This window comes from Piliocolobus tephrosceles, chromosome 6 (assembly GCF_002776525.5).
Source record: "Piliocolobus tephrosceles isolate RC106 chromosome 6, ASM277652v3, whole genome shotgun sequence".
Lineage (NCBI taxonomy): Eukaryota > Metazoa > Chordata > Mammalia > Primates > Cercopithecidae > Piliocolobus > Piliocolobus tephrosceles.
Window position 1 is genome coordinate 12,917,274 of NC_045439.1, and position 13,726 is coordinate 12,930,999.

Below are 13,726 nucleotides of genomic sequence, written 5' to 3' on the forward strand. Positions count from 1 at the left end.
CAGGATATCAGAGGACTCCTGAGAATGCAGTCTGACATAAAGTCAAGGAAAAATAACTGCAGAAACCAGACAGAAAGGATCCCCTTCCTGTTGATGTCTGGGTGACCCAAAAGAAGGAGCTGTAACTTAGGCAGAAGGAAGAAAAGAAGGATAAGAAGAAGGAAACATAAAAGTCTCATCATTGTGAAAAATCGAGCTGAACTCTATGAATAAACTATGAATTCACATGTGAGTAGCTCAAAATATCCTCCAAAGAAGAGCACCTCTGAACCCCAAATGTCTATTGAAGGTCAACAGTGGGGTGCATACTATAGAATGGGAGGGGCCTACACTTCCATTGTGTGGGTTATCATTACCTGCTTTTTTTGGGAGGGGCAGAGGGTGACAGAGTCTCACTCTGTTGCCCAGGCTGGAGTACAGTGGCGTGATCATGGCTCACTGCAACCTCCACCTTCCCGGTTCAAGCAATTCCCCTCCCTAGCCTCCCAAGTAGCTGGGATTACAGGCGCACACCACCACACCTGGCTACTTTTTATTGTACTTTTAGTACAGACGGGATTTCACCATGTTGGCCAGACTGGGCTTGAACTCCTGACCTCAGGCAATCTGCCCACCTCGGCCTCCGAAAGTGCTGGGATTACAGGCTTGAGCCACCACGCCCAGCCAATTACCTGCTCTTAGTATCAATGCATTCAATTTGCCTTCAACAAAAGCAGAGATTAAAAATAATAATACAAGGCCATCCTTTGTTAGTATAATGTATCTAGATGACAATGTTATTGTTGGCACTCCTCCGCCAGTTTTGGTTCATGAAACACATTTTTGGTTTCTTTTATTTTTATTGGATCTCATTTCACCTTTCCTATTTTGTTTCTATAAAGTGATGGCATTAGTTTTCTATTAGTATTTGGTTTTCTACAGGCTATCTATAAAACAAAAGAAGCAAACCCACAAGACACCTGGTTCTCCAAAGTAACTGTGAACGCTGATAACTTCAGGTTACTCCTACCCCGAATAATATAAAAATTATACCTTGCAAATCCAGACACAGGTCCATCCAGCCAAATACTTTGTATCCAATAAATATATCATAAATAATTTTGTTAAAAGGTATGACTATTTTTCTTCACATTCAACCTTCAAGATTCAAGGTTATAATAGGACAGAACCAATTTGGTGTGGTAGAAGGACAATAAGGTTAGGAGTCCAGGTACCTGGCCCTGTCTCCAGTTCTGATGCTAACTGGCAACCTTAGGAAAATGACTTGACTCTGTAAACCACTGTTTCCTTACCTTTAATGTAACTTTCCATGTCTATGCTGTCCAGACACCTTTCAGTCATTTCAGTTAAGTCATATTTGTAATATAAGCTAAAACTAAACGATTTTATCTTTTTGTCCTACTACTCCTGAATGTGCATAAGCACTCATGATTTGTAGCATACACATGAAAACAGAGAGAAAATACATTTCCCTGAGTTCATTAGCTGAAATAGAAACCAGTTAAGGACACATAAGCATTTTACTAGGATCCTTCTGATAGATAATTAGCTCAGTGCTACATAGCACTTGCGTTCATTTGGCTATGAACGCATAGCCAAAACTGCAGACAACGCCATTCATTGCTCTCTCTTGACCAGTCTGCCAAAGTACAATCAGATTGAATATGGAGGTACTTGGAATTACTACACAGCACACGTCTCTGCTTTACAGAGAAGGATACAATCTAGTCCACTTCATTCAGCAATTTGACCACTGACAATACAGTATGGCACCAGGTCTAATAAAACAGTACCTTCACAGCTGGTTTGTTAATTGCATTGTGGCATTCAATGTGCTGGCAGTGGATGGGATTCCAAGCTGTAAAGTAAAGCATAACTGATGAATACTTCTCAGTGAAATTATTCATGCCCTAGTAAAAACAGATAGTTTACTATTTTCTTTTTTCTAAATAGAACCATCATCAGAAAGCTTCCTAGCAGAATCACCTTTTTAATCTATAAAAAATTTAAAAGACAAGCAAAGATACACAATTCTGTCCATTTTCCTAGGATAAGAGATAAGCCAATATAAGATGGCATGTACAGTACCACAATGGTATGCCACTAATAAGTTTTCAAAGGTTTTTACAACCATGATTTCACTTGATCCTCCAACAACTCTGTAGGGTAGGTACAGCAGATTATTAATCTCATTTCATATAAGAATAAATTAAAGTTAGCCAGGTTAAGTAGTTTGATATGGTCACAGAGTTAGCGAATGATAAGCTAGGACTAGAACCTATATCTCTTGGTGCTTGACATTCTGCTCTTTCCATGAGAGTATATTATGCTAAACATCCTAGATTGTTGGCACCAGGAAGCATTTTAAATTGATAACAACTGACATGAATAGTAAGGCATCCTCTACCATTCCATTTCCTATGCCATTCCCATCAAACATAGAGACTGGAAAGATGAGTTTCTTGCCCAATGAAATGCATCTCTCTCTTACACGTGGCCCACCTACTAAACCTCTGCTAGCCTGCTAATACCCAATTAAACTTCTGCTAGCCTGCTAATACCCAGCTCCTAAGCTCAGTACACACATAGAATGAGGAAAAGAAGTTACCTGTAATAAGTCAGATTGAGAATCACAACCAGTAGTTATCATCTGGATGATTCTGTAGCCCAAAACACTTAGCTAACAATATTCCATCATTAAAAACATGTAAGGAGTTTATATGCTTGAAAGTAGGACATTTTTCTAAAGTGCCATATTTTAAACTCATAGGACTATGTTGGCCTAATCTTAATACGTGCGAATTTGCAGATGAGAAGATATTCTTACTTAGTTACATATTCAATTATAATTCAAAAATATATATTATTAATGATCCAAGCTAATTTATGTTCCAAACATTTTAGAAAATTTTCTACCTAGGAGCATCCTAGCTTCAAACTTTCTATATCATTGTTAGACCATGTATAAGATTATGTGTCTAGTTGGGGATTCAGGGAAATATAGTTACCAGAACCAATGAATTTTAAAATATACAACAGGTCTATTTATTTGAAAAGAAGACAAGAAATACAGACCAGAGACCACTACTATAATAAGATAGTATCATTTTGATCATATTTTTAGAGAGTGACAAAGAAGAAATTAATGAGTACATGAACAGATTGATGAAGAAATAATTTGGGTATAGGCGCTTCATAACCATGAGATTAGTTTCCCATATATGGTAAAGTCAGGTTGAATATAAAGAGTTGCAGCAAGTTTTCTTGTACAATTAGAGAAACATAGAAGAAAAGGCTGCCTTTAACCAGTACATGAATTGCAAAAACATGGAACATGTGCTGCATTCTTCTGATCCCAAACTCATGACAAACATCACTAATCCATTACAGCATTCCTTCCTGTTGAGTCCAGAACTGGTCTTAGGATCCTTCTTATCACTGTGCTCCAACAAGTCACCACCAATCAAAACAAAATTGGCACACAAGATAAAATCTGCTAACCATCTCCAAATCAGTGTATTATGAGAATGTTTGCAGATTGCTTTACAGAAGTTCATGACACTTATGGGCAGAATTAATATTCAAAACATATAACAACTGCTATGGCACAGGCAAAACAAATTGAAGTATGCACCAGCCACAGTACTTAGGGCTCTAAAGACTTCTATTCTGCCAGAAATAAATGCTTTTTTGTGGATAATGGAGATATCCAGGAGGAGATCTGCTTTAATTTTGCATTCTATTTTTACTGAGTGTTGCTGTGTTAAGAACAGGTTGTAGGATAATCAATTTAAGTTCATAAAAGCCACATTGGATTTAAGCTTACTAGAACAATGATCTTAAGTTTTGCTATGTATCAAAAATCAGTTGTCAAGATTTTAAAAATATAATGTCTGGAACCCATGTTAGATATTCTGAATCAACATGTTTGAGGATAGAACACAGGCATTTCTAATTGGGAAAAGCACTACAATTGATTTTGATATAAGGACAATCAGCATACCTTATCTTGTGGGAAATATAGTCATAATAGATCACCATTCAAAAATAATAACAAAAAACATAGCATAAAAATACAGCAGACAAGAATTATCCTTTCAACTATGATACAAAAATTGGCATTAGATCTGCCTTCCCACCATAAACAACCAGAAAACTAAAAAATACATATTTGAAACTCTATTTTCAGAAACTGGACTCCAAGTAGTGCAGGACAGTGATCCTTGAGAGAAGAGAATACAGTGAGCCCCACAATCACCCTGGCTTTCTTCCTGATAGTAATTTCCAGACCTTGGCCCTAGAAGGGGAAAGATAAGCAGAGTAATAAGGTCTTTTTTTAGTTAAGGGGACAAAAACTGGAGTTTAGTGAGGCCAGGTGGCTGAAATTTGCTGAATAGAGTAGGAAGGAACAGGGAACTGTGCAAAGAAAGAGATCCAGAAATCTAAATAGGAGTCCTTTTGAGTCTTTGGCTTTACACTAAGTAAAATGTATGTAAGGTAAAACTCCATGAGGCTGCATAGAGAAAACTGTGAGGGTTCTGTAAGCTAAACAATTCCTAGAGCTTGTACAGGGCTTGTACAAGATATTCAAGGTCCAACCAGTCAGAGTAGAGGGAAATCACTAAATACTTGGAGCAATCATAGAAACTTTAGGAGGATCGCATCTTAGTAATAGGGCTAAACTAATATTAGAGAAAAAGTTATTCTGGGCTCACTCTAACAAAACTTAAGAATAACCCTTGAAATGGTCAGACTAATCCACAAGTAACTTGATTGCCAAAACAAACTTCAACATACTATAATGGAAGACAACAAAATTCAGATACTCAATAATGCAACAATCATGAAATCCAGCATCCAGTCAAAATTATTTGATATTTGAAAAGGAGGCAAAATGTCACTCATAACCAGGGGGAAAACAGATCAGCAGAAACAAACCCGGAAATTACAGAGATGAAGTATTTGGCAAAGAAGAACTTTAAAATAGTTATCATAAACTTAGGCAAAGGAAAGCAAGAAGATAGGCATAATGAGGATAGAGATGGGAGACATAATTTAAAAATTAAATGTGACTTTAAAAATCAGAAATACAACTTGAAAAACTCACCAAATGGGCTTAATAGAAGAATAGACAATGCAGAAGAAAAGATCAGTGAATTAGGAGACATAGCAAAACTACCCAAACTGAAATACTGGGAGAAAAACAGAGATTCAGTGAACTGTGGGAAAATTTCAGGCAGTTTTACCTTACATACATTTTACTTACTATAAAGCCAAATTTTTATGATTGCTTCAAGTATTTGCTCCAAGTCCATGAGATTTAAAGCACAAAAGAAACAAAAGAGGAAAATATTTGAAGAGACAATGGCTAAAAATTTTCAAGTCTGATGAAAACAACCCACAAATTCAAGAAGCTCAATGAATCCTAGGCAAGACAAAAGCAAAGAAAATCACACCAAAGTTCATTATAAACAAATTGACAAAAACCAATAAGGAGAAAATCTTAAAAGCAGCCAGAAGGGAAAAAAAGACACATTACTTACAGGAGAACAAAGATAAGAATGATCGCTGATTTCTTGTCAGAAACAATGCAAGCCAGAAGACAATGGAACGACATCTTTAACAGGCTGAAAGAAAAAAACTGTCAACCTAGACTTCTATACCCAGTGAAAATATCCTTCAAAAATGAGAATGAAATAAAGACTATTTGAAGACAAACACAAAATAAGAGAATTCATTTCCAGCTGAGCTCCACTGCAAGAAATGTTAAAGGAAGTTTTTCGGGCTAAAGGAAAATGATACCAGATAGTCGCTCAAATTTACACAAAGGCATAAAGAGTGTTGGACATGGTAAGTATGCTGAATAACTACAGTAGTCTTTTTTACTCACATTAATATGTTGTTAAAAGATGGTTGATTATTTAAAACAAAAAACAATAATAATGAATAGAGGCTAATAATATATATAGAAGTAAGATGTTCAGTAACAATAACAAAAAAATGGGGGTAAAATTAAAATACAAAAAGGTCTTACATTACATGTAAACTGGTATAATTTGAGGTAGACTGTGAAGTTAAAAGTGCATATTGTAAACCCAAGAGCAATTTTTTAAAGGTGGTATATCTAACAATACAATACAGAAATAAAATATAACGCTAAAAATAATTCCAAAAAGGCAAGATATCAAAAAGAAAAAAAAAGGAACAGATGGGACAAATATAAAACAACTGTAACATGAGAGGCTTCAGTCATACAAGTGTATCATGATAGGCTTCAATTCATACCAGAAATTACATTAAATGCCAATGGTCTAAACAATAATTTTATTAATGTAAGTGGTCTAAAAGGCAAAGATTGTCAAATAGGATTTAAGTTTTTTAAAACCCATGACCCAATTATATGCTGCCTGTGAAAAACATACCTAAAATATAAAGACTCAGACAAGCTAGGAGTAAACAGAAAAAGTTATACCATGCAATTATGGCATAATTGTTATACCATAATTGAAATTAAAAGAAAGCCAGAGTGTCTATATTAATATCAGAGAAATAGATTTCAGAACAAAGAATATTACCAGAAAAACCAAGGCAATTTCACAATGATGAAAGAGTCAATTAACCCAGAAAACATAAAAACCACAAATATTTGTACCCTTAGTAAGGTGAGCAAGTTGAAAGAAGCATAACTGAAGTTATAAATTTCCATAATCCTCTCTCAGTAACTGATAAAACAAGCAGACAGAAAATCAGCAAATATATAAGACTTGAAAATACTCTCAAACAAATTAACCTAATTTATAATGCTAGAAATCTCCACTCAACCACTGTGCAATACACATTGTTTTAAAGTACACATGCAACATTTATCAAGATAGGTATTCCAGTCCATAAAATAAGGCTCAAAAATTTAGAGGGAGCTACATCATACAGTATATTCTCTAGCCACAGTGGAATTAAACTAGAAACCAATAAAACAAAGGTATCTGAAAAAATATAAATATTTGCACATTAAAAAGCACACTCCTAAGCAATCCATGAATGAAAGAAGAAATTTACAAAATATCCTGTATTGAAATACAATAAAAGCATAACATACATAATGAATTTCTGGGAAGCAATTAAAGCAATGATTAAATGGAAATTCATAGCTAAAAATTATTATATAAGAAAATATAGAAGATCTGAAATAAAAGGTTTATGCATCTACCTTAAGAAGAGAGAAAAAGAACAAAACTCAGTAGGAAGAAGAAAACAATATAGAAACAGAAATCAATGAAATTGAAATCAGAACATCAATACATGAAATCAATAAAATCAAAAACTGGTTCTTTGAAACGTCCCCAAAAATTGATAAGCCCCAGCATCCTGATGGACAAAAAAAAATTGAAAATTCATGAATTACCAATATCAGGAATGAAAGGTAGAACATTACTACAGATCCTACAGACAAGCTAATAAATTTGAAAACTTGGATGAGATGCTCACATTCCTCAAAAGACACAAATTAAAACTACAACTCAATAAAAGTAAAAAAAAAAAAAAAAACCCATAGCTATTAAAATTACATTCACAACATAAAACATTTCCCTCAAAGAATCCCCAAGTCCATACGGCCTCACCGGTAAATTCAATTAATCATTGAAAGAATAAATAATACAAATATTACATAAACTCTTTCAGAAATTAGAAGAGAAAAAAACACTTGCCAACTCATTTTATGAGGTCAGTATTACTCTGTAAATGGAACCAGATGAAGATGATTTAATTATTTAATCATAATTAAATAAAACTAGAACAATATGTCTCATAAATGTAGGAGCCGGAACACTTAACTTAGAAAATTAAATCTAGCTACAGCATGACAAGATGAGTTCATCCCAAGAATGCAAGATTGGTTTAACATTGCCAAGAAAATCAATGTAATTTATCATATTAACAGAATGAAGGGAAGAAATCATATAATCATCTCAATAGAAAGAGAAAATGCATTTGACTAAAATTGACATTCATGATTAAAACTGAGCAAACTAAAACAGAGAATAATTTCCTCCATCCGGTAAAAAAAAAAAAAAAAAAATTGAAAAACCTACAGTTAACGTAATAATTTAATGGTGAAAGCCCAGATAGTCTCCCCAAAGATTGGGAGAAAGAACAATGACTTCCACTGTCAGCACTTCTATTCAAGTGGAGTTATAAAGCAGTGCAAAAAAAGAGAAGCATAGAAAAGAAAAAAGGGAGAAAAGAAACAAGGGGAAGAGAGAGAGAAAAGGAAAAGAGGAGAGAAAGAAAGAGAAAGGAAGGAAGGAAAGAAGGAAGGGAGGGATGGAGAGAGGGAGAGAGGGAAGGAGGGAAGGAAATAAGGAAGAAAGGAAAGAAGGAAGGAAAAAGAAAGGCACACAAATTAGAAAGAAAAGGAAAAATAAAAATATTTGCAGACAGCATAATCAGGTATACAGAAAATCTTAAGAAACTTACAAAAAGCCACAAAAACTAATAAGTGAATTTAGCAAGGTTGCAGGGTGTTCGTAGAGTACCAATAAACAAGTAGAATATTAAAAATTTTAAACACTATTTATAATAGCATATAGAATCATAAAACATTTAGAAGCACCTTTAACAAAATATAAGATCTGTACACTGAAAACTAGCAAATATTTCTGAAAGAAATTAAAGAAGACCTAAATAAATGGATGAATATACCATGTTCATGGATGAGAAGACTCAATATTGTTAAGATGTCAATTCTCCCCAAATTAAACTATATAGTCAATGTAATCTCATTCAAAAATCCAAGCAGAGGTCAGGTGCAATGGCTCACACCTGTAATCTGAACACTTTGGGAGGCTGAGGTGAGCAGTTCACCCTGAGGTCAAGAGTTTGAGACCAGCCTGGCTAATATGGTGAAACCCCATCTCTACTAAAAATACAAAAATTAGCCAGGCACGGTCGCACATGCCTGTAATCCCAGCCTCTTAGGAGGCTGAGGCAGGAGAATCAGTTGAACCAGAGAGGCAGAGGTTGCAGTGAGCTGAGATCACACCACTGCACTCCAGCCTGATCAACACAGTAAGACTCCATCCTCACCCCCACCCTCCCCCAAAAAATATCCGAAGAGATTGTTTTGTAGAAATTACAAACTGATAGTAAAATTTATATGAAAATGCAATGGTACTAAAATAGCCCAAAAAGTCTTTAAAAGAACAAATCTGGAGTATATACACTACATAATTTTATGTATTAAAATAGCCTATTAAATTGTTAAAAGAGCAAATCTAGAGGATTTATGCTACATGATTCTAAAATACACTGTAAAGCTACAGTAATCAAGATTATGTGATATTGGTGTAATAGACAATGAAACAAAACAGAGTTTAGAAATAGACACATACATATATGGTTAATTACTATTCAACAAAAGGGTCAAGGTAATTCAATATGGAAAAGATACTCTTTTCAACAAATTGAACCGAAACAGCTGGATATCCTTAAAGGAAAAACAAATCCAACCCTTACCTCTAACTATATACAAAAATTGATTCCAAATAGATCATATACTTAGATGTAAAATCTTAAACTATGTAACTTCTAGAAGCATAGAATTTCTTTCCAACCTTAGGAGAGACCAAAAAAGGACCACAAAAGAAAAAAAAATAACTTTCAATTAATGTATGAAAATTGAAAACTCCTTCTCTTTGAAACACCTAAACAGGGAAGCCCCTGAATGAGAGAGCATATTCACATTATGTTGACAAAAGTCTTATATTTTGAACATACAATATAAGAAGATAATAAAATCAGCACCCCAATTTTAAAATGAGCAAAAACTTCATTGGTAACTTCACATACACATACAAAGGGTAAGCAAACCTGAGAAGGTAAGAATACAGAGGGAAAGATAAATATATGAAAACAGTGGTTATGGTAGACACAGAGCACAAAACATGAAAATCTGGGCCGGGCGCGGTGGCTCAAGCCTGTAATCCCAGCACTTTGGGAGGCCCAGGCGGGTGGATCACGAGGTCAGAAGATCCAGACCATCCTGGCTAACACAGTGAAACCCCGTCTCTACTAAAAAATACAAAAAACTAGCCGGGCGAGGTGGCGGGTGACTGTAGTCCCAGCTACTTGGGAGGCTGAGGCAGGAGAATGGCGTAAACCCAGGAGGCGGAGCTTGCAGTGAGCTGAGATCGCGCCACTGCACTCCAGCCTGGGCGACAGAGTGAGACTCCGTCTCAAAAAAAATAAAATAAAATAAAATAAAAACATGAAAATCTGACCTAAGAATCACACCCTTTCACCAGAAGCAAAATTAAGTTCTCTCTGAAGGAATATATCATAGTAGGTCTCAAATTAGCTTTATAGTTTTTATATCTATTGTCTTGAACACAATTTAAAAAAACCACAAAAAAAGAAGACAAGAAAACAAAAGAAACAACAGACAAAAGAATCAGAATCTCTAGAGATCCAGAACACTGAGTCATCAGAAACAGATTTTAAAATAACTATGCTTAATATGTTCTATAAAGTAGAAGATAAGTAAAAGAATGTCATCAAAGAACTGGAAATACACACACACACACACACACACACACACATACTCACATGTACATATGGACCAAATGGAAATTCCAGAAGTGAAAAATGTAATGGGGGGAAGAATTTGGGGAATGTGGGTCAAAGGATACAAAACTTTAGAAAGAAAAGATATACAATAACCAAAATTAAAAACATAATTAGAAGGCTAAAGAATTTGAGAACAGGAAGACATGTCAGAAAAAGATTCAGCATGAAGCACAGAAAGATGAAATGGTGGGGGATGGGGAATACAAAAAAATATGCATAAAAGGATGCATGAGAGAAAGGTCTAACATAAACGCCATTAGAATTCCAGAAAGAGGGATAAGAATGTGTCAGAAGCCACTTTTGAAGAGATAAGGAAATTTCCAGTTACAACCATAATAAAAAGCTGGTATTGAACTTATCTTTCCACTGGACAAAGTGTATGAAGCAACTGGTTTCAGACATTGGGCAAAGATACAGCACTGGGCTGCTCTCCTTTTTAAAAAGTAAAGCATACAAGTTAAGTTCTACATTCACCTTGACTTTCTGCCTGGTGATATTTCCAAACTGCGGCATAGAATAACGGAACTCAATAAGAAATCAGCATTTCTGGTGGGCAGAAGAAACAGATTTTCAGTGGGTAGAGAAATCAAAATAAAGAAATGCTAAGGCGGATGGAATTTGTGAGTAAAGGTAGAGAACAGAGGAGAGCTACCGAGAAGAGGTATCACAGATCAGTGGAAGGGCGTCCCTCAGGTCCTTGGCCTACATGTGCTCAGAACAAACTTCCGCAAGGACTAGCAGGGAACTCTGCTCAATGGTTGAAAGCAGAACAGAGATTTTGGAGGTCACACAGGGCTAGGTACATGTTGTATTTCCAGTGTAGCCAAAGCAAAGAACTTCAGTGAACACACCAGAAATTCAGGAGACAATAGGTTGTAACAGATAGGTCATACCTTAGGAATGAAGACCATGCTCTAGGCCTAAGTTTAAAAATTTCTGGACATAGAGTTGTTCATAGTAATCCTTCACTATCCTTTTAATGTCCATGAGATCAGGAAATAATAATATCTATTTCCTTTCTGGTATTAGAAATGTGTGTCTAATGTCTTTTCCTCTTTTTCCTTGGAGGGAGGGTGGGGGGGGGAACAAAAAACAAAAAAATGTACAAGTAAAATTTGTTTTCAGAGATCAAGAAGCCTACAAAATCTGAAAATTTAAAATAAAAATAAATAAATAAAGCGAAGCCTTGATGCAAGAAGGTGATCCACCAGTAACTTCATACCAGCAAATATGAAATACAAAATTCAATGCTTTTTAGAGTAAATAAAATAGTTCAGAGTCTCTACAACATATTCTTTACAATGCCCATCATACAATAAAAAATTTACAAGACATGTGAAAGGACTAGAAAATGTGATCCCTAATCAAGAGGAAAAGAGTGAAAAGAAGCAAATGACCTAGACTCATTTCAAATTAAAAATAAGAATTTTAAAATAAGTAGTTCAAATATGTTAAAGAATATACAGAAATAGATCATTCAGATGAAAATTCCCAGAGAGAGATGAAAACTGTAAAAAATAGCTAAAAGAAAATTCTAGACCTAAAAATATAATCAGAAAAGATAGCATATATAAAATTACTAACTCATTGGATGGACTTTTAAAAAATATTGGACACAGCAGAAGAAAGGATCAGTGAACTTAAAAAATTAATACAAATCCAAACTAATGCACAGGTAAACATTTTTGTAAAATGGAGTATTTGATACCTCTGGAAAAGTACGAAATATTTTTTTAAAGTCCCAGAATAAGAGGAGGAAAAAGAAATGGCAGAATAAATATTTGGATAGAATAATAGCCCAAATTTTTCCCAAACTGATGAAGAACACAAAACCACAGATTCAAGAAGCTCAGCAAACCCCAAGCAAAGTAAGTACAAAAACCACCACACTTAAGCAGAATGTAATGAAAGTACCAAATACCAAAAATAAACAGAAAATATTTCAAAGAGGCAGAGAAAAATATCATATTACATTCAGAGGTACAATTACAAGAATAATGTGTAACTTCCTATTGGATACAATGAATTGACATCTTTAAAGAGTTAAATAAGAGAAGTAATGTTCACTAATTACAACAGAATTACCATAGATATCAAAACAAAAAGGTAACTAGAACCCAGATATTTGCAAGTTAAACTACTCTCCTAAATAACACAGGCAATAAAGATCTAACAATTAAAATGTTTAAATATTTTTAAATGAATGCTAGTAAAGACCCAAAATATCAAAATTTGTGGGATGCAGCAAATGCAGAACTTAGAGGGAAGCTGGCAATTTTATATGGATAATTAGAAAAAATTTAATGTTGGAAATAAACAATCTAATTTTTTAATCCCAAGAAGCTAGGAAAAAGAAGAAAAAATTAAATTCAAGAAGTAAAAGGAACAAGATAGTAAAGATAAAAGCAGAAAACAATGATACACAAAGAACACAACTTTTATTGTTTTTCTGTTTTTTTGTTTATTTGTTTTAGTATATGTAAGCATTTGATGAAATTTAAGAACTGGTTGGACGTGGGTGGCTCATGCCTGTAATCCCAGCACTTTGGGAGGCCGAGGTGATAGATCACGAGGTTAAGAGATCGAGACCATCCTGGCCAACATGGTGAAACCCCATCTCTATTAAAAATACAAAAATTAGTTGGGCATGGTGGTGCATACTTATAATCCCAGCTACTCGAGAGGCTGAGGCAGGAGAACTGCTTGAACTCGGGAGGCAGAGGTTGCAGTGAGCTGAGATCACACCACTACAGTCCAGCCTGGTGACAGAGCGAGACTCTGTCTCAAAAAAAAAAAAAAAAAAAAAAATTAAAAACTATTCAGAATAAAATCTCCAAGTCAACTGGAAATAAAATTTAACTTTCTGAAACTGATATAAAGGAGATTTGCAAAACCCTACAGCTAATAGCATATTTAATGGTGAAATACTCTCTCAAGTTAGGAGCAAAGCAACAGTATCTAATATGGCTTGGATTTGCTTCCTTACTCAAATCTCATGTCAACTTGTAATCCTCATTGTTGGAGGAGCAGCCCAGTGGGAGGTGACTAGATTGTGGGGGTGCATTTCCCCTTTGCTGTTCTCATAATAGTGAGTGAGTGCACA

The 13,726-nt window shown here is 34.8% G+C and overlaps 1 protein-coding gene across 1 annotated transcript in view; it reads right to left on the reverse strand.

Moving 5' to 3' along the window:
• The window catches only part of UNC79 (unc-79 homolog, NALCN channel complex subunit), a 276,415-nt gene that overhangs the window by 180,346 nt on the left and 82,343 nt on the right, over positions 1 to 13,726 (reverse strand). Inside the window, exon 8 of the mRNA XM_023205526.2 lies at positions 1,794 to 1,858. Coding sequence (XP_023061294.1) covers positions 1,794 to 1,858 — 65 coding nt within the window. The remainder of the gene's footprint in view (positions 1 to 1,793; positions 1,859 to 13,726) is intronic.